At 42.8% G+C, this 26,551-nt stretch overlaps 2 protein-coding genes across 17 annotated transcripts in view; one reads left to right on the top strand and one right to left on the bottom strand.

The window, feature by feature from the left end:
• Nucleotides 1-26,551, bottom strand: part of MCF2L2 (MCF.2 cell line derived transforming sequence-like 2) — a 159,893-nt gene that overhangs the window by 56,949 nt on the left and 76,393 nt on the right. For all 10 annotated transcript variants that reach the window (XM_042042066.1, XM_042042067.1, XM_042042069.1 and 7 more), the window contains 2 exons: nt 25,421-25,524; nt 23,908-23,996 (listed from right to left, as the gene is read on the bottom strand). In XM_042042066.1, coding sequence (XP_041898000.1) covers nt 23,908-23,996; nt 25,421-25,524 — 193 coding nt within the window. The remainder of the gene's footprint in view (nt 1-23,907; nt 23,997-25,420; nt 25,525-26,551) is intronic.
• On the top strand, nt 2,957-22,956 carry B3GNT5 (UDP-GlcNAc:betaGal beta-1,3-N-acetylglucosaminyltransferase 5). 7 transcript variants are annotated; one of them, XM_042042080.1, is made up of 3 exons: nt 3,971-4,134; nt 4,695-4,816; nt 18,603-22,956. In XM_042042080.1, the coding sequence occupies exon 3, from the start codon at nt 18,943-18,945 to the stop codon at nt 20,077-20,079; it is 1,137 nt and encodes a 378-aa protein (XP_041898014.1). In that variant the 5' UTR covers nt 3,971-4,134; nt 4,695-4,816; nt 18,603-18,942; the 3' UTR covers nt 20,080-22,956. The 7 variants fall into 7 exon arrangements, with proteins under 7 accessions (XP_041898011.1, XP_041898013.1, XP_041898016.1 ...); XM_042042077.1 differs by lacking the exons at nt 3,971-4,134; nt 4,695-4,816 and adding an exon at nt 2,957-3,110; XM_042042079.1 differs by lacking the exons at nt 3,971-4,134; nt 4,695-4,816 and adding an exon at nt 2,957-3,114.

Genomic DNA, 26,551 nt, shown 5'->3' with positions numbered 1-26,551 from the left:
CTTTCCATTGATTGAATATCTCCTCTGGTGAATCTTGGGCCCAGACTATACTGGGCTGCAGTGGACAACAGAACAGGTGCTGTTGGATCATGCCGGTCCATCCTGTTGGGATGGGTCTGCAGGATGAAGACAGCAGCAGTTGGGCCAGAGGCACCTGGAACAGCCCCTCTGAGAGCCCTGCGTGGCTTCCTCAGGGCTCCTAGTAGACTCAAAGGCTCAGAAGCATTAAATGACAGATCTCCGACCCCAACCTCCCTGTGCAGATACTTCATTGGTAAGTAGGCTTCTGTGTTACAAAGTATTTTATGGAATTTCCCTCCGACCTTCCTCTTCCACTGGCAAGAATAGCTAAAACATGTTGCTCATACTGAGAGTAGGAAGCAATAAGAGCAGAGCAGCTCAACACAAATCTGCAGGAATTACAAATCATTCTGCAACACAGTGACATCTGGGTATGTCTCCATGTTCTGTTGAATCTTATCAACTCATTATTTACTCTGAAATAGGACCTGAAGTTCCCATCTGGACATGAGGCCAATGAGTGGCTCATACAGGAATCAAACCCACAACGCAGGTTGATATCAGCACCATTCTCTGACCAGCTGAGCGAGATGGAAAGGCTGTTTGGGTAGCAGGAACTCACCTGCCTAAACCCCTACCCCCATGAACACGTCTGCTCTGTCCCACATCTGCTCCCCGGTGTTAGTCCTTACACTGACAAACCACTTTGCTCTCTACACTCTCAGTGACCTGAGCATGTGCATGCTGCAGCATTGCAGGATGGCGTGGTTACAGCCAGGGCAGGTTTCCTGGGGAAAACCATGTGTGAGGGGCCTTTCAGAAGAACCAGCTGGATAGTGCTGCCTCCTACTTTGATGGTTTAGGGGCACAACCGGCTCTGCACTTCTGTCAGGGCTGAGTGGGCAAGATATGGCCGAGAAGGGATGTTTAAGATGTAATTTATAAACAAATGAGGGTGGTGCTCTGAAAAACCCTCCCTAACGACATCACTGGGGACAAAAAAGAAAGGCAGAGCTTAATTTCTAAATAAGTTTTATCTCAACAGAGGACCTAACAGGATTTGGTTTAATACGAAGTAAAAGGAAATAGGAAGAGAAAGTGGAAAGGGAAGGGGAAGAGAAAGGGAAGTCCAGTTTACATTCTGTTTACTGAAAAACAAAATCCATGAAGTGATACAGATAGAAACTTTCCTACTGTAATTTCGGGTCAGAGGCAGGATGAAGAGTGATTACTGACAGAGATGCTGCTTTTCAACTGGAGAAAATCCAGATCAGTCAAGATGGGACATATTGTTGATCCTTTGAGCAGATGTCCCTTTTCAGGAAAAAAGTGGACACAACTGTAAGACAAACTCAGTTTTTTTGCAGTGCTGATTAGAAACAGCCATTTTTTGTTCAATAATTGAAATATCTCTTTGTTTTCTATGGACCCAGTTCTTCAAATCCTATAATTATGTCTGAGAGATGTTTCACATAAACACACCTTAAATTTTAAAGTTATCTCCTGATTTTGAAAATGTGACTCACTGAAGCTGTATTTTCTGGGAGCTGCATTATCCAGACACAAATAATGCAGAAATGACACCTAAAAGTAAGAAAGAAGAATAATGCATGTAAAAAAAAACCCACCACATTTGTGAAGTAGGGAAGGAATCACCAATCATCATTTTGGTAAGAAAAATGAATGATGCTTTGTTTATACAGTTATTTCTATTGTTATTTAAACACTGCTCAGATAACATGCTAAATTTCCACAATGACCTACAAACTTTTCCTTCTAAGGTGAACTGAAGATTGTAAAAAACTATATTTTGTCTTGCTGCAGAATCAAACAGACAAAGAGAAATCTGAGAAGGCTGCTATAAAGTATTTAGTCATACTAGGACACACAACAGGAGAAAGGAGAGATCAAATGAAAAACTCCTTAGGCTTTGAAGCTTCCCAAAAAAAAAACCTGTATTGCAAAACAACACATCCTTCTGTAGGATCATCAGCTGCTCAGGTTTTACCCTTGCTCTGCTTTTGCTGGGTGACCTTGACAACAGTATTCCTATCTCTATTTTCTCTCTTGTGTGTGAAAAGAAAACAATTCCTTGCCTCACAAAGATGTTGTCAGATTTATGGCTGTAAAGTGACAAACAGACCCTAATTGTCATGATATGCAATAGTTAAACTTCTATGAAGTCAATGATGAGGTCAGGAATGATTCAGATCAATCACAGTCATGTGAAAGAATGGGAGATACACAATGGGTTTGTGTTTGATATTTATAGTCACTGAGAAATCTATGATTCTGTGATTCTATGAAACCACACAAGGCATAGCATTGTCGTGGCTTTTCAACCGAATCTGAATGCCATTTTTAAATCCAGTTTTTCTCTTTACAAAAGTTTGGCGGAAGTTCATTCAAGGAAGGCGCACTTATAGCACTTACTTTGGTTTATTTTTTAAATACTTCTGTCTTCGTCCTACTGCCCACAGAGATTGCCTTACTGTTGATGTTCTTCAATGAATCAGGCATTTCCCTCAGGCTGGTGTAAGAAAGTCACCAAGGTTTATGGGGAAGGTAGAAGAGAAGGAGAAACCCTAAATCACACTTTCTTACTCCTCTGAAGATTCCCAACAGGAAATGAGAGAAGCAAGTTTCACTGTGACCTACAAACTAACTACCAGCAATAAGATGTTATTTGGCACCTCGGAGACTTAGAGGAGCAGTTAGCTAAACTTTTATGGCGTCCCCTAAGAAATTTTTAAGATATAAGTACTTTTGAACATCTGGCACATCACTTTTAGCACTCTGAGTGTCAGCGCAAGACCTAGTTTTCCCACGTAGCACACCGCGGTCTCACCCTCACCACCTCCTCGGGAGCAGGGCAGGCAGCGCCGCGGGGAGGCAGGGTGTTCGCAAACAGCGGTGCACCCAAGCCGAAGAGGGAGCCCGGGCCGGGCGCGGGGAGCGCGGCGCAGGGGGCGGAGCCGGTGGCTCCCGGGCCGCCGGAGCCCATCTGCTGCCGGGGAGCGCGGTGGCCCGGCCTGTCCCTGCTGCCCGAGGAAGCAAGCGGAGGAGAAAGCAGCTCTCCGGCCAGTTCGGTAGGTGAGGTGCGCAAATCTCTGCTGGGCGTCGTCCCGTCGCCGCTCGCGCTTTCCTAGCTAAGAGCAGCCGGGTTGATCGCTCCTCTAATGGCTAAAGCGAGTCGCCGGGTAATTAAAATTAGCGAAAATATTCGGATTTTCTAAATGCTTTCCCCCCCCTCTTCTCTGCCTGGCTTCAGGGATTGTAAGAGCTGGTCTGTTCAGGGGAGGAGAGCGTCTCACTTCTCCGCGTTTCAGGAATTGCGGTTCCCTGCTATGGACAAACGAGTTTTCCAACTGCTTTGTTTCCAAGGTTTCGGTGCAGACCGCATCCATTAACGCCGTACGCGCCTGCCCCTCTCCCGTCCTAAAGAAGCATTTTGGGATTTCAAATCCCTCGGATAAACGAGACCCAAACTTCAGTGTAGTTTTGATGCCTGTTCTGCGAAGCCTTTTAGCAGATTCCTCCCAACCTCTGATTGTTTGGCAGTCGATTATGCTTAAGAAAAAACAAAAAAGGGGGGCAGAAAATGATCAGGCTTTTTGTGGCACTTTCAGGGTCTTTCTCATGCCCTGAGCCTTGGAGGGAAAACTCCCGGCCACTCGAGCATTGCGGTGAAAAAACCCATTCAAAGGCGCGCCGTTTCCTCCCGCCTCTTGCTCCAGCAGCCCCTGCCGGCTTCCTATTTCTCCAAACTACTTTTTTTCTACAGGAAAAGTGTGGGATTTTTTTCTTCCTCCACTTTTCCCACACAAGAAACTCGCAGATCCGGCTGGGAGTTTCTCCGCGCAGCCCTGCGTTGCAACACGGGGACGCGCCCCCGAGAGCGCCGGGGCTGCCGCCCGCCCCGGCCTCGGTAGCGCCTGAGGAGCGCGGCCGGGAGCGGCGCTGCCCGGGAACGTGGGCACGGAGGCTGCCGCCGCCCCGAGCAGCTTTTGGGCACCCCGTAGGAAAAATCGGCAGGAGAAAACGCATTAGGCAAAAGGAGGAGAGTGAATGCTTTCAGAAAGGGCGTTTGCGTTAAGCAAAGCTAAAAAAAGAGTATCTTTTTTTGTCTGTGCTCTTGGCCAGGCTGCGGAGCTCCCAAGGGGGATGCTGGCGGCGGGGGGTGTGCGGGGACTGGCCCGCCGGCTCCCGCCTTTGTTCCCCCGAAGGGGCGCCCGCAGCCGCATGGCTGGAAGCTGTTCCCTGCCTGCCGCCCCTCCCAGGCCACTCCCGGGCTCCGCGGATGCCCCGGAGGATGGGGACGGGGGAAGGCGCGGAGCGGGGAGGATCACCATCGGTTTGCGCAAGTCTGGGGGTCGCGGGGCTGCCGGGAGGCGGCAACAGCCATCGGGGGAAACCCCGTGGGGTCGGCGGGGTGTCCTCCAGCCCGCGATTTTCCCGGTATGTTCGATTCTCCTGGGTTTCAAAGGTTTTGGGAGAGCTGGGGATGCCCTTGTTGCGCGCCGGGAGGGGGGCGCGGGGTAGAGCCACGGGTTCGGCCGGGCTGGGGGCGGCGGGGCCCCAGGAAGGGGAGAACCGCACTGGCTCAGCGGGGAGCATAGAAAACACCTGAGCTGTTTTGAGAAAAGTTGCTTCGTTAACTGCTTCTGCGCAAGATCTTGGCAGTATCCCGAGATGGGAGGCTGCCATTACACCGGTGTAAGCAACTACACTGAGTGCAAGACAATGATGAGAACGCCTGTAACTATCTTGGCTCGGCAAGGCAGTGGAGAACTCGGTACGTGCTGCAGCATCCTCATCTCGGGACTGCCCAGGCTCATGCGTGGGGATCTCTTAGCAGCAGTGTTGAAACTGCCAGTGCAGCTGTTGAAATCTGGTTTGTATGATGCTGTCTTGTTCTCACTTCTCCCCGCTTCTTGCATTTCTCCTAGCAGTTGGAAAGGGAAAAGGATGGGGCTAGAAAAGGAACGAATTATTTTTTTAAATGGAAAAATATCTGCAATCTAAGGGTTTTTCTCTTTTCTTGTTGAATAGGGCAGGAGACAGTAAGTCACTGTTGGTAACAGTCATGGAATATTCTAGCAGTATTCCAGAAGGCTGGACTGTCACACAGAGCTGGGTGTTTCTCTGACATTATGGAAGTTACTGGTTGTTTTGCACAGAACTATTTTCATAGAAGTCCACCATCTATTATACACAGAAATGTAGTATCACAGTAAAAATGTGGGCTTTTTTGCAGGTAAAGGTTTTGAGGTTTGTTAGTTTGTTTTTCTGCTAAGAAATATAATAGTATCTGCTTACTGGTTGTCTTTCACTGAATGAAACAAAACTGTATCACTTTCTGCTTTCTCTGAGATCCCAAATTATTGAGAAACAAACTGGTTGCTCCTGCTGCCCAAAGCAGTAAGTTGGGACAGTCTCTCTGACATCTGGCCAAACTGGAGTAGTGAGTACTGATGCTGGGAATGGTAATTCACCTACAGATTAGGGAGAAGCATGTGGAAAACCCTGCAAGTCATCGCTTATCATTGGAAATGCCAGTGACTTATGTGTTTGGTGTCACTCTGCACCTACAGTGTTACAGCATCCAGGATGTCCTGAGCATTGCCTCTGCCGTGGTTATCCCTCTGTACCTGAGCAACTGTCTAGGTAATCCTTTAACTTGAAGATGTTGGTTACTGAAAGTACAGAAGTGCTGAGGGGGTTTTGTTGTTGGGAAACCTCCCTGTGGCATTGCTGTTACTGCGGTGGATCTGGCTGGGCTTTGGAATTGGCAGAAAGAGGTGGAGGGAACCAGAACATGATGGATTAGCATTGCACTACCGGCTCTTCCTTCCACAGGGCACTTGCAGAGTTTAGTCAGATACCTTCCTTAGCTTCCTAGGATGTGCACCTCTCAAGTGAGCTATCTAATTATGCAACAGACCTCAGTAATAACTAATCTTTAAATTCCTGTGGAAAGCAGCATGGCCCACCTCTGTCAGGTTGGGCCCAAGTGAAAGCAGGATTTTTCACTGATAAAGGAGACATATTATTTGGATTCTTTGCAACATTTGGGGGATTGTGGTCCAGATCCTGAACTGAGACCTGTGCATTCCTGAGTCTTCAAAAACTGAAATAATAGTCATGGATACTAGAGAGGGTCCCTTCTTTCAAAAGTTTGCCAGGTAGGACCTTTGCCCCCGGCAGCAACAGGGAGAATGCTGTGGAAGGATTTTTGCCAGATGACACTTGACTTAAATTTTATAGTCAATGGGGAAACCACCACAATGCATGGAAGTAGGATGATGACACGCCTTGATTTTGGAATTGCAACTTTTTAGAATGAACCTGTACCAGTCATGAAGTTTACTGGTTGCTTGGTTGGCTGCATAGTCTGATCTTCAACTCAGAATTGCTGCTTGGAGATGCTGTGGCTGCCACATGCCCAAATAACTCATAAAATCTAACAGATCCCAAGGCTGCTTAAACAACCTGCAAACAGATGACCTCGGAAGAAGAGAATGTTGTTGTAAGCAAAAGCCACTGAGTTGGCAGGACTGCTGAAGAGGGACACACAGGTACACCCTGCAAAGACCACAGGCTGTAAGTGTTCCTGTCTTGGCTTTCTGCAAGGCAGTTTCATGAGGTCGAGGTTGACTGTCTGGTACTAACTCCAGATTTCTGAATGTAGTTTAAGACTTGAATAAAAAATTGACACCCAGAACTCCCAGGAATGCTGCCATGCTCTGAAGGTACACTGCCACCTTTCAGGTGAGGTAGGAACTTGGGAATAAAGAACTTCTTTTGTCAGCACAGAGCATATTGTTGGAGGTGCTTTGGGACATGGCTCTAAAGGAAGAGATTTAATTGGTCCTTTGCAGTTAGAGCTAAGGAAAGTTTCTTCAAATTGAACATGCTGTTGGCCCGCTAAGACTGCTCACATTTCTTCTCCTATCGTATCCTGCATCATTCGTTTCTTCCAGTCTCACATCCACTAAGACCTGAGGAGGCTTGTCAGACAAAACTGGCCTTTTGTCTTAGGGCAGAAAACTTAGTTTTTCTTGTTCTTTAAACTGCTACTCATCAGTAGCAATTTACATACAGTGCTGCAGCCCTGTGCCCTCAGCCCCTGATTAGTTGTGGTTTTGTACAGAATATGAAACAGGCAGAGGAAGGATGAAGTTTCTGCTACTTGACTTGGTTAACCAAAGGATGCTTAGTCTTTAACTTTGCACTGTGCACCAGACTGTGCAACCCATGTGTTTTATTGTTAAAACCACACAAAGTCTTTTACAACTCTTCCTTGTAACTTTCCTGACTTTCCAATAACATATTTATTCACTACATTTTCAGTAGGAAGCATTCTAGTGGGTAATAAGGGTGGCAAAGGTACCATACTTATGACTAATTGTTTTCTGAGGTTCTGGCTGCTTTGTCAGCAAGACCTGAGTAAAGTCCTGTGGTAATTACAAATACAGGCTTTTTAGTGCATTGTTCTCGAAGTTCAACTTTCTAGAACGATCAGGCTTCTTTAGCGGCGTCTTTGTTTTCCCTTCTTAAGTCATGCCTTAAATCATCCCTGCCTTGTAAGCTTCTGCTCCCATCTTTGCAGCTTTCTTCTACAGTCCACAGACTGGTGTTTTGTAGTTCTGTCTCTCACTGAATTGCATTTATAGTTTATACTTAACGTCGTTTCACTAAACTATCCTCACAGCTGTTCCTAATCTGGTGCTGTGTGTATGTGTAGTGCTGTAGGTAGTTAGTTACTTTCTTGGCCATATATTAATCTTGCTAATAAGTGTGTGTGTATATATACACACACACATATATATACAACAGACATGTATTTTTATATATGTAAAAATATTATTTTACTGGTTCTTGATGTTATTGACTAGTGTGACCTATTATCCCTTTCTCCTAAGCTGAGACAAGTATTTCTGGTTAAATGCAAATACACAGGTTCCTTCATTTAATTTACAAAGACTGTAGTCTTGGACAAATCCCACTCCTTATTAAACACGTTGGAAATGTTTTGCAGCTCCTTTGTTTGACTTTTCTTATCTGATTTGCATCTTGAAGCTAGGCCTGAGGAACTCTTTGCTTAGTCCTCTGTTTTGTGGCTTGTTGTGGCTGCTTGTTAGCAGCTCTCAGGGAGGGCGCTTGAGCCGTGGTGAGCTGGAATTGCAGGATGCTGTTCCTCAGTGGCTGCAGCTCTTGTGTTTCTCATAAGTGCATGAGGTGGGGGAGGAGAGGTGCTTTGCTTTGCTTTTTTGCCATGAGCCTCTGCTCTTCCAGCTCCGCATATTTAATAAAAACAAAAATCAGGCATGTGTCTCCTGTTCAATCCCTGCCCTTGTTGCATTGCAGAAGAGGCTGTATAAAAGCCAAAATTCTCCTTAGTTCCCACAGAAGTAGGAGAGGATTAATGGAATTCATCCCACCCCGTTCGCAGACAGGCTTAAACAAAGCCTTGCATCGCTATTATCCCAGCCAATCTGCAGCTCCTTTGTATATGCTGAAGTGGTTCTCCATCCACATTATCCTAAAATCTGAGATGCTTACGTCTTTATGGCTGGCTTGAGGCAACCATGGAGACCCCCAATATGCATGTAGAAGCCTTCAGTACTGAATCTGTTTTTAAATTTTCAGAGAACTATCAGCTTGTGACGTGAAACACTTGACTGTCTTGAAAACTTTAAAATGTGTAAACTACATTAGAACCTTGAAACTTATGAAATCATATAAAATATTTGAAATTAAACATTTCACTATTGAACTAATGGAAAAGGATAGCTGGATATATGAATCCAGATCTCATAGAATCAGTGCTAAATCAGTGGTGAAACATTATCCTCTCTGGTCCTTTCTGCTGGCCAGCTCGTCCAGTACACTTAGTACAGCGAAACTTTTCTGTCTTCTATAACCCTCTCCCCTAACTGACAGTCACTTCCCAACAAGTGGGATCTTTTGATACGAATAGAGAGTGGAGAACATGAACCTTACAGGTTTGGATAATGCTTGTTTGTTTAGCAGTTTGGTTACTCAAACTATCTCCTGTGCCTCTTAACATAATGTTTCTTCAGTTTCAATGCTACAACTATTCCAGGCTCTTCTTAGGTCTGTGAAGACTGTAAATGCTTTCAGAATTGAAGGCTGGAAGTTAGGAGAAATGGACAGTCTAATGTGTTGCTATTTCTAGATAATTATTTGCCTCAAGTTAGGATGACTCCTTAGCTGAATTTAAGGTGCTGTTTGTGTAACTTTAATTTTAAAGTAGTTAAAAAAGTGAGTTCTTTAACTTCTGCTGGTACATCTTGAATGACTGGTACTTCATGCTTTTATAGAAAATGTGTGTGTGTGTGTGTATATAGCATATATAAACTTCACATTTACACAGCATCTGCATGTGTTGAAACAATTTTATCAAATTACTGCTGAGCTACCCCAAATGGTAATTAATCTCTTAAGAAAATAACTGCAGTACAAATGCTAAACAAGAAGTGAATGGGTGATCAGATAGGCTGCTTGCTTGATTCGGATAGATGCATTTCCTATTAATGAAAGAAGACATCCCACTAGATGGGATTATGCAAGAAGCAGACAGGGTCATTAATAACTTCCCTCTTCCCTCAGCCTTGAGCAGAATACAGCACTTCTCTCTTTCAGCTTAAGAGCTGGTGGCAGCTGTGTACAGCAGTGAACGGGAGGGGGTGAGAATGAACAAGGGCGGACTCTGTTCAGGGCCAAGGAACAGTGGGCAATGACTGTCTGTTCTTAAGTGCATGTAGGTCTGTGGGTGTATGGAAAGATGGAGTGGCTTGGGCTATATTTGCTCTTGGTGGTCTCAAGAGGAGGCCTTTGAAGTGTTGTGGTAATGGCAGCTCCACTACATTCATGGGAGGGGATGAGCCTTTACAGGTAATCTTAAAGAGGTTCTCTTCCTCATTGTCATTAACCAGAAAGCTCATCTTTTATAATTAATTACATATGCATGTGCTTTCTTAGATGTTGACAGAAGTATTGTTTTTCTCCACAGAGCAGCATCCCATAGCTTAAATTACTAGACCTTTGTGTGTAAGTGTGTGCTTTGCTCGAGGTACAGCTTTGTGCCTGGTGGATTCAGTGTAGTGTTGGACCTGGTGCTTGCTGGGTGTGTCTGTGTGGTGGGGAAAGCACGGCCTTGAAACTGCAGACCCGGACACCTCCCTGACAACAGAGCTGAAAACCAGGCTATGTTCCTGACTGTGTCACCTGGGTCATCAAGATGGAAGAGTCTTTAGCAAAAGTGGTGTTGGTTCTGACTTAGGATGGGAACCAGCACTAGTGCTCTGTAACCCAGTTTCCTCCAACCCTTTTGTATGCGGTTTGCAGGGTACAAGCAAACCTGTAGGTTTGTCTCCCTGGGCTCTACTTGTGTGTTTGGGAAAAGAAACTATTGGAGGAAAGGATTTGATGCAGAAAAGGGTGATGCAGGACTTCGGTCATGCTCAGTTGTCTATAGAGCCTGAATGGTGTCTGGATGGTTAAGTCAGCATGAGACTTGGCTGAGGTGAATGAGCCATGCTTAAGAGAGACAGGAAAATTTATGCAGCTGAACTGATCTGGGAAGTCTTGATGGGATGATACTCTGCTATGTGGACTCAAGAGTTCACCTCTGGTCTGTGCTAACTTCAGCGTAGAACAGGGAGAGTTAATCTAATAGAACACTAAGAAAACCCACCAGCTCCCATACCCTGTAAGTTAACCAGTATATTTGACATTTTTAATTCAACATGTTTTCTCATCACTGGTCTATCTGAAAGAGAAAAACACAATCCTTTGGCACAAAAACACCCTGTATCCTAATCTAAAACTGAATTTACAAATTCTCATTTGTCTGTCTTCCAGCCTCAGTGCCCATATGGCACACCCATGTAACATCCAAGCTCTTGCTGCAGTATGGGACATCCATCTGGAGTTTGATGCTGAATTGGGATCACAGGCTACAGTAGTGTCTTAGGAAGAGGGATAGACTGGGAAGCAGATGAGAGAATATTTACTCTAGAATGAAAATCTTAAAACCTAGAAATGGCCGTGGTACAATGGTGTTAGCCTCCTGTTTAAACAAGCCCTTCACACACTTTCTAACTCACTGCATTTTTTAAAAGTAGTCTTACTGGGCAAAAGAAAGGTTTCTGAGAGTCCCCATAGAAAGGCAGCTTGAACTAGTCTTACAGTTAGTTGTGTCAGTCTGAAATTTGACTTACTCTTTTACTTTGGCAGCTAACATGGAAAAAGTCTGCTTCAGATAGTTGTTCAGCTTGATCTTCAGGTACGGCCTGAAGACTGGAACAGAAATCACCTCAGGTTTGTGGGGAAAATAGTCAGGAAATAACATCTCTAGATCTAGCTGCAAATAAATATTTGAATGGGCTTACTTAAAACAGCAGCAGAAAAAATTATTGATTAGATGGGGCCCTGATGTTGTAGATCTTCAACTGGAACATGCTATGAAACAGGGATATTTAGTATTAATGCCTAACTAGGGAATTTGCAATTTCTTGTCTTCCAGTGTTGAGTTTTGTACTGGACCCTTAACTGCTTGATATTTCACAACTGCTATCTCTAGTATGGGGAAAATAGTTTTCTTCTGTGGTCAGCTCAAAGTGTGCCATGTTTAATGGGATGTCCTTCTTGCAATATTGCCTGCAATACACTTTTGTAAAGAGGTGAATACACTAATGTGGCATAGAAAGTAGTGGCAAGTCCTTTGTAATGCCTCTTGTGGTCCTTGCCCACTTTTGCAGGCAAGCTGTGTTTGTAATGTCCTGGGAGTAAGTGATATTATAATCACTAGAAAACTCGTTACACCACTTGCACAGAAGCTTCCAGATAAGACTCCAAATACAAACAGAAATATCTACTGTAAAATGGAGAGGGAGGTGACTTTCCAGAGGCTATACTAATGAGGTAGCATTAACAGCTGCAGTTAATGTGCTCTGCCCCTTTCCTACCTCCTTTTGCCTTGGCACATGGGAGTAGAAAGGAATGTGTGCCAGTCTCATATGTCTTTAAATGCTTGCACTGTGAAAGAGAACTTACATAAATTTGGGCTGCTGCTCAGTGCATCGTTAGAGCTCATTGCTGCCAAAACAGATGTGGTGGGTTGTACAATAGGTGCCATTACAGCCTTTGTAGCTGTGTCTTAGAGCTCTGACTTGTCTATGTGAGAATTAAGTGCTTAACTCTGCTCAGAATAAGAGGACATGTGGCCTCAATCATGTCACTGCCAGACTGAAACTTCAGAATATTATCCTTACTCTCAGTGCAAAGAGCAGGCTCTTCTCACCCAATCTGCTGCATGCAAAGCAAAAAAATTCATGTTGGTGCTTGTGCATTTTGTGCAAAATCCCTTGAACTAAATGACTCATATTTTGGAGACTCATGCTAGAAAATGCCATCCTTCCTTCCAGCTTGTATGGGGAAGAGTCTGCAGTGGATATGGGAGGTTAAAACAACTGAGAATTGCAGTCTAAATGTAGACTGATACTTGAAAGATGTGGTCCTGCTCCTCTCCTGCCATCTCCACAGTGGCTGTTTTGGGCAACTGATCTTGATGAAAGCAATTTAAGAAGGCAAATCTGTCCATTCTGGCAGATGTCTCCATTTACATCGGCTTGTAGCAGCTGGGAAGCTTTCAGTTCATTTTAGGGGAGACTGAAGAAATCACTCTTTCTTCCCACCCAATAGTTACAGTAAGTAAAAAACCTCTGTAGAAACTAAATCTCTATTGACAATTAGCTGCTTCCTGGCAGTGCTAAGCATTTGCAACCTGTTTCTGCTTCCAGCCCTGAAGGAATTGAACTGCTTTACTCAATTGCCATCTAAAGCTTTGCCATCCTTTTAATTTCTCTGCCAACATTGCTCAGCACTTGCAAGTTTTAGCCATCAGTGAGACTCAGCAAGTGGGCACAGCTTCAAATGGCTCATTTTTCTAGGTGTTGTTGTAGTTACTCTGATACAGAACTTCCCTGGAGGAAGTGCTGTGCTTCAATGCCCATTGTTTTTAACAAGGGGATTCCTCTTGACTGAGCAATTTCAGAGTCATTTAAGGAGTTTGTGTTTTACAAAGTGTTGGATGTTCACCTTCATGGAAAATCAGGTGTCTGTTCAACCTGAGAAGTCCTCAACATATGCACAAAGAGCATGTAAAAATGCTGGTGTATCATCCCAGAAATCTATTCCCTGAGTAGGATTTGCAGGCAAACTAAAGAGCTTGCAGGTGAAGCCTGCATAGGAGGTTGCAGAAGATGGGTTATATGTTCTTGAAACAAAAATTACAAAGCTACCGTCAGCCATTGATGCATTATGTTCCTTATTGATGCAACATCTGTGACCTGATTCTGAACTTTTCATAGATCTTTGGAGCACTGAACTGTTTCTTTTTGTTAATTCTATTGCCATTGTGACCATATTTTCCTACAGAATATTTGGCTGAATTAGCTTCCATTTCTCAACAGTTTGGACAGAACAAGGTGTAACACTGGAAGTTTTGACGTTACTTGAAATTATTTTCTTTGCAGGCTGTTTGTGATTTTTTTTCTTCTTGGTGCTAGCAAACTATGTAGGAAGGCAGACTTAGGTAAGTAACTTACTGCATCTTTTTTCCTCAAGTGTCACTATGGCAGGAAGTCAGAAGTGCCAGGATGTAACCTACTTAGTATTTCTGTTCTTCTTTTTGTGACTCAGCTCCCATAAAAGAGAAACCTGGAGATTAGTTTCAAAGCAACTACTTAATATATAAGAACTTTTCAAATATTGGGAAGTGAAGAAGGAGGACATAGGCTGGGGAAGGGATGACAGATAACAGGACTTGTGAAGACATGTCAGCAACAGAAAAATCATCAGAGGAACCTGGGTTACATAATCTTGTAGCTAAAGCTGTAACCAGCAAACTCCGTTCAGGCTTTGCTCCCATTAACTTAGACACATACTTTCTTAACCTTCAATTAGTCAATCATAATGAAAAATCTTGATAAACTTGTGTATCAATGGCTTATTTGATGTGTGAACTTGACTAAATTTCCTTTGGGCTTTGGGTGTAAACAGTACATAAATCAATACTAGAGATGGAAGACTTCCATTTCATAGGAATTATAACTGTTTAAATTACTTCGAACATGGTAAAAAAGTTTTAAATTCTGCTTAACAAACAGAACTCTCAAACATATCAAGATGTGTTCTTTGAACCCCATAGCCCCTTTCTAAATAGATTTTGATAGCTTCAAGAAAATCCAACTCACTCTCTTCAGGATTGTCCCATCCTTATACTAGGCTTGACACACCTGTCTGAATTTAAAGCTAGGCAGTGATAATCTTGGCCCATGCAGCTGTAGCTGCAGCATATCTGCCTCTGTCACCTCTGTGGTTGGGCACATTCCTTTAGTGCTGCAGAAGTTGTGTTGCAGCTTAGAGGACGTCTCTTGTCACCCCATGACATCTGATGTCAGGATGGAACAAGCAGGATGGAGTGCAGCTGAAACAGGAGGGAGCATCTCTACAGTGTGCCTTCTAACCTGGGCATCCACTCCAGTGTCAAACAAGCTGGTATGGAGTAGCTCATGCGGCAGAACTATCCTGACTTTAGAGCAAAAGCCTGTCCTAGGCTTCAAAATTTCTGTAATACCAGAGCCCGGCAGTAGCCCCAGAACTGAAAAGACCGAAAGCTTTAGAAACAATGTATGTTACATCTGGTTCTACAAAAGGAAACCCTTTAGTCATACTGTGCACTTAGGTTAGGCACAGCTTGACCTCAATTAGCCACTTTCTGATACTTTCTTCAGGGATTCAGCAGGTTGCTTTGGGGGGGCAAGAGGTTGGGAGGAGCTGAATTTGGATTGTTGAGCAACTATATAAATTCCAGAGCTGTTGCAGCTGTGGAAGGTTGGTGTGGTAAGGACAAGAGGGCAGGACTGGGGGCAGAGTGAGTCTGAGGCTGCCCCCAACAGCCAAGGACAAAACATGGACATAGAAAGCAGCAGCTCTTCAGATGACTTCTGTTTGGAACTAGGTAATGTTTGAGGTCTTCAATCTTTCTGGTAGGTCTTCTGAACTTTAACCAAGAGTTGCTGATGTGAAAGGGCCAGTTGCTACAAGTCAATTGTAAAAAATGGTTCTATTTAAAATAATGTTTCCTGGTATATCCTGCATTGCCTGGCAAAGCCACTTGTGATCTGAACATATCTTCTGTCCTAGGTGGGAAAAATAACTATACATTATGATCTTTGTCCTAAAATACATGTTGTGCAGGGATGTGGTGTATTGAAGCCCAGCCTGTGTATGGTACCGCACGACAAAAGTTGTAGCTGGGAGTTTTGAGATGTTCTTTCTGTCTTAGTTGGTCTCTTGGGTTTAGGTTTTTATCAGGGTGGTGCTGGAAAAAATCTCCATGTAGGATGTCTTTTGTGTGAATGTTGTCTCTTTGTGGTTATTTCTGCGCGGGGCTGTGCCTCTGGTGTTTCATGTCTAGGGTGTTTCTGTGTTTCTTTAGGATGTCTCTTGTCTGTCTCTCCTTAGCTGACTTTCCAAAACTGTTCTACTTCTATCCTGAAATAAACTCCATACTGGCTTTTTTCAAATACTGACTTCTGTGAACAGTAAAAGTAGCTCCCTAAGGATTTGCTTTCCCGTAGTGGTCACTCTACAAACTATTGAGTTTGCAAGTCCAACTATGCCAGCTCCTCTTTCACCCTAGACTATATTCCAAATGCAAAACACAGAATAGTGAACAGTTGCTACAATGAGTCATGCTTGTGGTAATATCGAAAGGTTACATAACAAACTCCTTTAGGAAAGGCGGGATTGCTACAGGATGGCAAAAGCCTGCAGTACTTGCAACAGAGGGGAATACCACATGCAGTTCTAATCTTAAAGCTGCCAGAAAGGAAGGCTCAGTCTCTCTCCAATCTTAGAGTGAATCTAACAGCTTTCAACCACAAGTAAGAAAATGCACACCAAGAGGAAAAAACACCTTAATTACGGTCAGAAAAATGACTGTCAAGCATGGTTTTGTCTCTGTTCCATGGTGTTTCCTCTTGCTAGGGAGAACACACTGGTGAGTTGGATTATTTTCTTTTCCTGGAATGACGAAATTTAAATGGCAGCGAATAGCTCCTGTGGTGTCTCAACCTGTTTTCCTTTTAAGGGAAGGAGAACATGACTAAGCCCAAAGGCTGAGTCTTGTAAATGGGCTATAAAAAGTTCTGACAATCAGAGAGACTCTACTTGTGCATTTGTACCTTTGGTGCACGTCTCCATACTTTTTTTGGAGAGAGATGGGCAAGTGGGTATAGACCTCCTTACTTTTCATCAGTATTGCTCATCTGTAGTCACATTTACCTGAGAGGTATTTTTCTGAGGAGGATTCTGAACAACTTTTGTCTACTAATGGTTCATCTAGTTCTGCCGAACTAGAACAAGGAAATGACACACCAGACTGTTCCAGCACTTAGCCAGTTAATTTTCTGGCTTGTTTTTCTCCAAGGAAAAGCTTAAGTTCTCTTTACAGCATCCCTGACTTCAGGAAAGGGCGCTAGGGAGCAGAAAACTGAGTCTATGCATGTCTCTTGTCCCCTGCTAGCTTCTCCATATTTAAAGCTGTTTCCATGATGTGTTTTGTGGTTGATTTTTTTTGGTGTGTGGGTTTGGTTTGCGTGTTGTTGGTGTTTTTGTTTTTTTCTGGAGGCTGTTATTTTTCCCTAGGGGGAAATAACTGTCATGTAGGTTAGTTCCACTGCTAGCTCTCAGTGACCGTGTCCTTTGTATCTGTGGTGTTGACTTGTCTCCTTTTACCAAATGTTTCCCAAACTTCTTATCCAAGTGTAATCTAAAAAAGTTGTATTTGGGGATGAGTATCCCTTGTTTACCAAGGTAAACTTTGCTTCATGTGGTTAGATTGCCTTGTGCTGCCTGTACTTTCAGTCCTCTGCTCTTAAGTTTATCATGATAGCAGTGAACAACCTGGTATCTTCAGACACGCTCCTTCAAAAGAAACTACCAAATATTGGGATTTCTATAACACTCCAGCTTGTCTGCATCCCTGTGCTTCATCTGAAACCAGAGTAAGCTTTGCAATAGTGTCCTATTGTAAAGTTGCTGAGTTTATTACTCTGAGGTGCATTGTTTAACTTCATGTTTCCAAAATAAAAAGGGTTTAAACTGATGCTATAAAAAGCGCTGACTGACTTTGATTCACCAAACTGCCCATACAGCTTTTCTGTTATGCATTACAACCTGCAATCCTCAGAAACACCAGGGCATTATTTCCATTTTGAGCAGCTGGTCCCCTTCCTGGAGCACCACAAAATTGCCCCAAGTTTTCTTATCACTGTATACTGTGTTATGTTCTCTCTTGCTATCTAGTTGCAAGACTTCAGATGGCTAAAGCAGTTCCAAAACATTTGTGCTGCACGTAACTTCTGACTTGAAAGTGATAGCTTGTGTTCTCTTGCTTCAGGGTTTGTTTCCGTGCAACAAATGCTTAGTTTGTGGGATGTCATTCCTTATAGTGCTAGTCCTACATTTCTTGCTTGACAGCTATTTTCGGCTTTTTATGGGATGAACAAGCAGTTGCTACTTCAGGCTGTTCTTGTTTATTATATAGCAGAGACAACTCCGGCTACAAGGGCAAGAAGGCTGGACTTGGGTGGCCTTTTGTGCTTTGGATTCTTCACTTAAACCCTAGCTGGCGGCAGAGACAGCAGCGCTGAAGTGTGAGCTGTGCGGTGTCGAGAGGCGCACGTGTGGCAGGGTACCTAACGAGGGAGCCGGTCCGTGTCTCGGTCCGTGTCTCGGTCCGTGTGTGTGTCCCCTGTGCCGTTTAACCGCGCACCGGCGAAAGCTGCCGGGCTGGGGGGGTGCGGTAGCGGCCGGCGCGGGGGCTCGCGGCCCCTCTGGCGCCGCAGCCGTTGGGCCCAACGGCCGCTCCCCTCAGGCCGCTCCCCTCAGGCCGGCGGCGTCGGGCACAGCAGCGGGGCCGTGCCGGGGCTTCGCGGCGGGGACGGTGCGGGACGAGGCCACCGCGGCGCCCTCAGGGCTCGGGGGGAAGGACCAGTGTGCGCAAGGGGGTGGCGGGGCGGGGACACGGAGCGCTGCCGGGCGGGGACACGGAGCGCTGCCGGGCACTCGCCTGGCACTCGCTGCCCCCAGAGCAGTCGCAGGGCTCCGCCTGGCTCTGGGTCTTTAGCAGAGTGCCGTTCCAAAAGGCATTTTGTAAACTCGGCCATTTGTAGGGTGCGGCGCTCTCCGAGCTTAGAAGAACTTTAAAATATTGTAATCTGCCGGCTAATGGCAGTGGGGGTCTAAGACAGAGGTTTCTGTGTCCGTCTCCTCTTTCACTGGCCTCCACAAGCTTGCTCCGGGCCATTGACCGGCTCTGACTTGCTGCCAGTCGGTTCTTTTTGTATTTTGGGGAGTGAGAGGGATGTGTATGTGGGTGGTGATGGGCAGTGACTGAGTATTCAGCTCATTTCCATGACCAAACCTAAAATTAAGTGTGTTAATAACAGCTCACTTAAACTTTTCTCCTCTCCCCCCTTCAGAATTGGCAGGTGTTCATCTTCATGAAGGAAAGAAACACAAGAAGGTCCAATTAGAACTGTAGTGTTTGCTTCAAAATGCCCCAAAGGGAAAACACTCATCTGCAAGTCTCATCTTTCAAAACTGCCTGTGTTCTTTCAATCAAAGAAAAACGTTTTTTGAGAAAGATGACTTGTGAAGTCTGTGAACAAAGCTGTCTTCACAAGGATACTGAATGAAAGACATCATGCCTTACAAGGGACACTTATCTTGAAGGGTGACACTGTGCTCTTACACTAAAACACAAGCACTGTAAAAACTCTGATCCTGAACAAGAATAAGGACTATAAAAACTGCATCAGAATGTTTGTTAGTCCCAGAAGAGTTAGAAAATGCCATTTTTTGCAGATATGTGCCACTTGCTTCATACTGTGTCTCATGATTTTTTGGGTACCGTTTGATAATCACATTGTGAGCCATATGAAGTCCTATTCCTACAGATACCTCATAAATAGCTACCATTTTGTGAATGACAGCCTGTCTATCAGCAGGGATAATCTGAACAGAGTATCAAGCTACCAGTACTTGATCAACCACAGAGAGAAATGTCAGCAGCAGGATGTCCTTCTCCTACTGTTTGTGAAGACTTCTCCTGAAAACCGTCATCGGAGGGATGCAATTAGACAAACCTGGGGTAATGAGAAGTATGTTCATTCTCAGCTTAATGCCAATATTAAAACTCTTTTTGCTTTAGGACGACCAACAGACCATCTGCAGAAAACACAGCGGCAAAGAGAACTTGAGCTCGAAGACCAGAAATACCATGATTTGATTCAGCAAGACTTCTTGGATACTTTTCACAATCTTACTCTTAAATTGCTTTTGCAGTTTAGCTGGGTGAATGCCTACTGTCCTCATGCCAGGTTCATTATGTCTGCAGATGATGATATATTTATCCATATGCCAAATCTCGTTGCTTATCTCCAAAGTCTCACACAAATGGGTGCTCAAGATCTCTGGATTGGTCGCGTCCATCGTGGATCCCCTCCCGTAAGAGACAAGAGTAGCAAATACTATGTTCCATATGAAATGTACCAGTGGCCCTCTTACCCTGACTACACAGCAGGAGCTGCATATGTAGTATCAAATGATGTAGCAGCTAAAGTCTATGAGGCTTCATTGACTCTGAATACAAGTCTTTATATAGATGATGTTTTCATGGGTCTCTGTGCCAATAAAATGGGAATTGTACCACAATATCATGTATTTTTTTCTGGGGAAGGAAAGGCTCCATATCATCCCTGCATTTATAACAAGATGATGACATCTCATGGACATGTAGATGATCTTCGCCAGCTCTGGAAGCAGGCTACAGATCCCAAAGTTAAAAAGATTTCTTCAGGGATTTGGGGTAGAATGTACTGCAGACTAGTCAATATTGTGCTTCTCTGTAAACTGTACTATGTGGACACATATCCTTGTTCAGCTGCATTTTCTTAATACTTGAATATCTGCAGTGAAGATCCACTGAGCCAAGACAGAGCAACAACGTTTTAGGTATTTATCCAAAATATATGTAAACATGGAAAAAGGTAAAATTTACACATGAATACTTGGGGTGGGCAGAGGGAGAGGAAGAAGATGGTCCCAGATCCTGTTCAGAGACTTACTGGAATAGCTCTCCTGTTGTACTTCAACTTTTTACATTGTAGCCTGGTTTTTTTACACTCTTCAAGGGATGCAAGTCTGGATTATAAGTGAACTATAATGGACTTGACTTCTAGACTTTGAAATGCTTGTTGAAAATGTCTGTTTCTTTGAACTTGTCAGTCCTGATGGTTTTTTTAAAAGCTAGGTGAACTAAGACTTGGCAAAAAAAAATCTGTTATATCAAAATGGAGTAGACCTTTCAAAACATGAGGAAAGTGGAACTTCTGGCTTGATGAATGAGACTATCACAGTAGTTTAAGGCAGTGTAAACTCTCTACAAATATTCACCATTTCTCAATACTTCATACAAAGTCTGTCTGGACCTGCACAGTTGACAAACAGTGAGTGCTAGAAGTGAAGACCTGCTACAATTGTTTTCTCAAAGCTCCCTAAATCTTTGAAATAGGGAGTGTTTGAATGCCCTCTGACTTGGTGATTTTAAGTAACAAAGGAACCACCATTAGAATGTGAAGCTATAAAAGTCAAACACTACTCATGTAACTGGTTGGGCTGATATTTCTCTGTCTTCTGAAAACTGAATCAACATTTTTAAAAAGTTCAATTTTTAATAAGCATATAAGTTAAATTAGTTTTCTTTTAATAATGCTTCTGTTTTCCAATATTCTAGAGGTGAAAAGCAAGCAGAAGTGCCCAAGAATGTTACACAGAGCTAGTTTAAGACTTAAAGACTTCAAAAAGCAAAATTTCATGCTTGTCCTAACAGCAAGGGAGGATATTTTCTGTACAAACTTTGACTTTGCATTGAAGGGATAAGGAGATGGTGATTCACAGAAACTCAGTACACAAATCATAATAAGTAAAATATTTCTCATGAAGTCAAAATTGTCTTTAAAATTTCAGGGTTGTTTGTGTCCACAAACCCCTGTACCTTGAATATATCTCAATGTTAATATCACTTGCAAAGGAACAAAATACCTGTGCTTTGTAAACCAAAATAGAGCTAATTGATGTGCAAACAGCAGCCCTTATGAGTTGTCCTGTGGTGCCATGAAGATACTGCAGAGAACCAGAGCTGTAGGCTGTCTGCAGTCCTTGCACAGCTCAGTAAAGGTGCTTCCACAGACTCTCAGAACAGATATCTTAGTTGCTAATTGCCAAACCTGTGGCAGCTATACAGACTTGCTAATTTGAAGCTGTGAGTAGTAAACTTGCTTTAACTACTGCTACTGCTCTTGGAGCTGTGCTGCAGGTTTTCTGGTTTGAATGCATAATGGCATCTGTCAGTGTAGACAGAATCCAGAGTGAGCTTGCTGACTGTTCTCTAAGCTGTTCAGATGGAGGGTAGCTACTAGAATTAAGTCAAATATGTAACTTTCTACAATTGGTTTTGCAGAAGGAAGATAATAAGATTCCTAACTGTCCCAAATATTGGGCATATAAAGAGCCCACAAATAAATAATTTATCAGTGTCAGAATGACCGAAGAGTGTAACAGCTATATTTCAGAAGGAACAAATGCAGTTCCTTTTCTTGCCTAAACAAATGGATAATAGTACTGGGGATGTAGATCTATATAACCTGTTGCATACAGAGAAAATAAATGCACATATAGAGAAAGTATTATTCTGTATTGAAGGAAAGCTGCTTCATCAGATTTCTGACTTGTGAGCCATTTAAATCAACAAAGCTGCACAGCAAAACTCCACTGATAGAAAAAGCCACCCTGTTCACTGAAGGGAAAGAGGGTCTTCATATGCTATGCAGTATGAAACCAAAATGTACTAGTAAGACTATAGTCTTCCAGCATAACTATGCGTTGGGATTTGTTTTCACTCATACAAGCAAAAGTAAAGTAAGGTTTAAGTAGCTTTAACCAGCTAACATCTAAAATGCTGCTTAAATGTAGTTGCCATTATCTAAAAGTCACTTTTGACCATTGAAATTCTTTGTTTTACAGTTGGTTTGAGTGTTGTTTGGATTGTTTCTTAATCTTAAAAGGGCCTTGATGTTTGTAGTATGCATTTTCTTTTGCTGCAGTGAAAAGAAGTTGCTTGTTGAATAAAAAGGAAAGCATGAAGACACTCCTTTCAAAAAATGGAGACATAGAAAACTTCATCTTTTCTGATTGTAAACACAAATTAAGATTTGTACACTTCCATCAGGAATCTTTTTTAACAATAGTCTCGGTGCTCCAATGCAGGGCTGGTACTTCTACAAATAAAACTGTATCAGCCTGAATGGTCACTCCTCATTAAGAGTTTGACATTGTTGCACAGCATATTTAATGCTATTTTTTTTTTACCTGTTTGTTTGGTTTGCATCGGTTTCCCTTTGATATTACTAATTTTTATACAAAGTATTCGATATTTATTCTTAAACTTTGCTTTGTACCACAGAAAGACAGTTGTTTTGTAAAATTTGTTTTGAATAAACAGACTTATTTCTTTTAAAAAAACCTAAACAATACAGCAAAGGTAAATATCTCTTGTTGCTTTCTTTGTAACTGACAGGATCAGTTCTGATACTTCTAAGTGTTGTTCTGAGTTCCTTTTTACAAGAGGACTTCAAACTGCCCCTCACTTTCCCCCTGCACCCATGTGGGCAAAAGGCAAAACTGGCATTCCCAAGAAAAGAGAGAGCTCACAAATTTGTTTACCAAGCTTCTAGGTCTAAAGCTGAATGAAATTGCCAGGTATTAGAAGCTTAACCTGTTGTTAATGTTATAATTTGTATGTTCTCTTCAGGCAGCCATTCCTCTGGAGATGTGTATCTTGTCTACACAAGATTTCAGATCATACTTTGCACCTTTGGAAAAGTAGCTGATGGTTTGGGGACCAGACATGGTATTTTTACAGGGTATAATTAAATTTAGATAATTATGATTTGTACGTCTCTCCAATTTGTCTGACATAATGTATCAAGTTAGGGTTTTTACAAAGGGAGTCAGAATTTGCATCAGGTAACTCCAGTGTATGAGACGGGCATAACTTAAGTATGAATTATCTAAATGATAGTGAAGAAGACAACAAATGAAATGAAGTCAGAATTGTGGCATTTGGCTTCTTGCAGGGTGAGTTTTGTTGTGGGTTTTTCATTTTCTGGGGTTTTTTTTAAATTGCTCCCTTTGGCCTAGAAACTGCAGTTTAGATAAAACTGTGTTTGCTTGATATTTTTTGTTGAACTAAGTGATTTAAGTATCTGGTGCTTTAGAATGCATCATTAATAATCTTTTTCTCAAGATTTTGCAGAAACTCTAGCTTGCAGTGAAAAAGGCCAGAAGCTTCTCAGAGGTATATAGTCAAATGTGAATATTCTGAACACTATGAGATGCTCTTTAACACTGGGGTTTTTTGTAAACACATGCAAGGCTTATTCTAATGACTTCTTCTCTCACATCTTCTAATTAATGCTTCTAAGGAAAAAAAACCCCAAAACCTGTAAAAAAGCCCCAACCCAAACAAAAGATAACTCTTGCTTGCTTTTCCATCTGATAGACTGGGTATAAATGCATGGCTGTAAGCATTTCAGTGACTTCATTATTGCTAATTATTTATTAATCTTGGTGAACTTCAAAGAAGTTGTAGAGAATGTACTATAAATGCATTAACTTGCACTCTAAGAAGAAAAAAAATCCAGTGGCTCATATATGCAGCCTTACCTCCTCCTTGTTGACAAGTTCTCATCACTTTCACTGGTCACCAGGACTCTGCTAGATCCTCCTTGACTGGCTTCATGCATCACTTCAATCTGAATGAGAAGGACATGTTAAAACTGAAAATACTTAATTGCTGATGCTTTTATTTAGAGAACTTTAACTCTTTGAAAGAATAAAAAAAGATCCTACCCAACCTAGTAAGCCACTAGACAAGTTAAAATGATTGAGTTTTAAATGTGCAGAAATATCTCCTGTATATTTATATTCTCCTTCCTTGCTCAGTGGTGGCATGGAGGCATTCCTTACTGCAGGCAAAGTCATTATATTCTTGCACCACAGGAGGTGAATTATCTCCTTGTGTAGATAATTACAGGCATAAAAATCTGTTCCTTAGACTCTACAACACTATTATTTTCATTTCCTGTCTGAAGCCAACCCAAAGACTTCATATTTTCAGAGTTCTTTGTAGAATGCCCTATGGAGAAATCTGGGAATCCTCCATGTGCCTCTGAGAAGTTTCTGTGTCCCAGCAGCAGTGCTGGCTGAGGCAGTGCTGAGCACAGGTACCTGTGCAGAGCCTGTGCCCAGGCTGAAACAGAGCTGAGCTTTTGTACAGCTCCAGTGTTTTATTTTGATAGACACACACACTCCCTTGTACAGTCTTGCAGAGTTGAATCATTTCAAGTGCTCTCCAGGCAAGTTTTAAGCAGGCTTTTCCTCCTTTTGCCTGCAGCTTTAAGAGCACCAAGCACTACTTGCACTTACTCAAAAGCCAATCTCTTTAAATTCAGTAAAACAACCCAGCTGCTGAGTTTGCTGTTAATCCAAGCCAATACCTAAATCCCAGCAGAACCTAAGTTCTTGAGCACTTGCATTTTTAAGGGCTGGTTCTGAACAGGGGAAGTAGTTGCCTATCTTACATTCTATATTGCTAAAATTTTTAGCTGGTTGATGATAATGATGGACTCCAGTAATAAACTGTCCTCATCTGAGCTATTATCAGCACAACGGGAGGAAAGGGAGGGGGGCATAATTTGCAGTGTAGTCTTGGGAAGTGGATTTAAAAATGAATGAATGAATGGATGTTTTATAAAGCTTGTACCATGTTGCTGCATACACCTAACTACGTGGGAGGAATGCAACTGTGATTACTGATGAGAGTAACACTAATTCCAAAGTCACTTTCTGTGAGTTTAGACAAAGGGGAGACCAGCTGTATGTTCCTGCTGATAACTGTGTTTTATTCTGTGCTTATTGCTGAAGCTGTGGGCTGTGTTGGCCATTTCAGAAAATGGACTGCACTTAATTTTTGCTTTCAGCTTTAGAGGAATAAACAAGAAACATATGAGCAAGTCAGGGGTGTGGATAACAGAAGAGCTGGGTTAAAACAGCTTGTTCTTATCAGAGTGTTAACTTAAATATGTTCCAATTTCCAATATAGGTATGTAAATCTATATTTATGTGGTTTTGAGTTCTCTCACAATAGGGGATGTCCCCAAATCACAGGTAATCCTACCTTAATTCCACCTTTTGTCTTCTTAATGCTTTTCTTTTTTGATAACTCTACTTCAGAAATGGTCTTTGGAGGGCAGGAAATTTCTGTGGACCTCCTATTAGTAGCTGAAAGAGTAAAAAAGAAAGTAACATTACAAAACATGTGCTAAAAGTTAAAATTCTATTTCCCGAAAAGTGCAATGAGCAAAGATCCTGACACATCGGTGGTAAATGAGACCTGGCTTAGAGAACTGAGTTGTGCTGGAGCAGTGATGGACCAGCTGGCACAAGGGATGGGTTCCCTTGTTCAGTGCTGCGCTGTGTCTCAAATTGGCATCTTCACCTCCAGGTTGTAAGGATTACTTTGGTTTGGCTTCCCCTGGGAAAACCATCTTTGGGACAGCACAGGTAAATGTTTAGCCAGCTGTACCAACGCTTGGGTAATTGTCACTTGAATGTGTTGCTTGTGTGGGCTCCCAAAGCAAGGAAATTTTGTTTCTGGTAATCATTTGCTGATGTTGCATTAAAGGATTGCTCCCTGTAAGGTTTCGTTACATGAACAACTCTCAAAAGAGTAATCACAGGAGTTCAGTCAGTCACAGTGACAGGTATGTAAGGCCAGAGAGTCTGAGGATATTATTTCGGAATATGCCCTGTTGTGTCAGGTTTGGTGACCCTTGCAGGCTCTGAAACCCCCAGCAGACACTCTGGTGTCTGAAGCTACTTGGACAGTCATCCTCACCAACATAACCACCTGTGCTGAGCCTGCTGTCCAAAGGAAAGGATTAGAATGAACTGTGAGAAGGGCAATCATACATTTGGCTTGAATAGAAAATAATCTCTGTTAGTTTTATCTTTGTTTTGGATTGATAATGAGTTCACAGCACATGCAAGTACAAGGCCAACAGCACTCTCCTTTTTCTTAGTTGCTGAGTTGATATGGGCAGCCATTCATGTCATGGGTGAAAACATGTATGAATGCCAAATGAAATGCTGAAAGAATCTGGGTCAGGCAAAAAAGAACAAAATTAAGTCCTTTTCATTTTTATTCTGTCAGAACTTTCTAACTGAGCAAGCACTTTTTCTGAGAATAAAAGCTAATGTTTTCAAACGCATCTGGCAACATTTTGTTTTAGAGGGTTTCACCAAGTTT

This window comes from Corvus kubaryi, unplaced genomic scaffold (assembly GCF_017639235.1).
Source record: "Corvus kubaryi isolate FWS band 111438036 unplaced genomic scaffold, C.kubaryi_AGA036_p1.0 37397, whole genome shotgun sequence".
Lineage (NCBI taxonomy): Eukaryota > Metazoa > Chordata > Aves > Passeriformes > Corvidae > Corvus > Corvus kubaryi.
The sequence above is the reverse complement of the archived record's forward strand: the minus strand, read 5'-3'. Positions and strand labels throughout refer to the sequence as shown.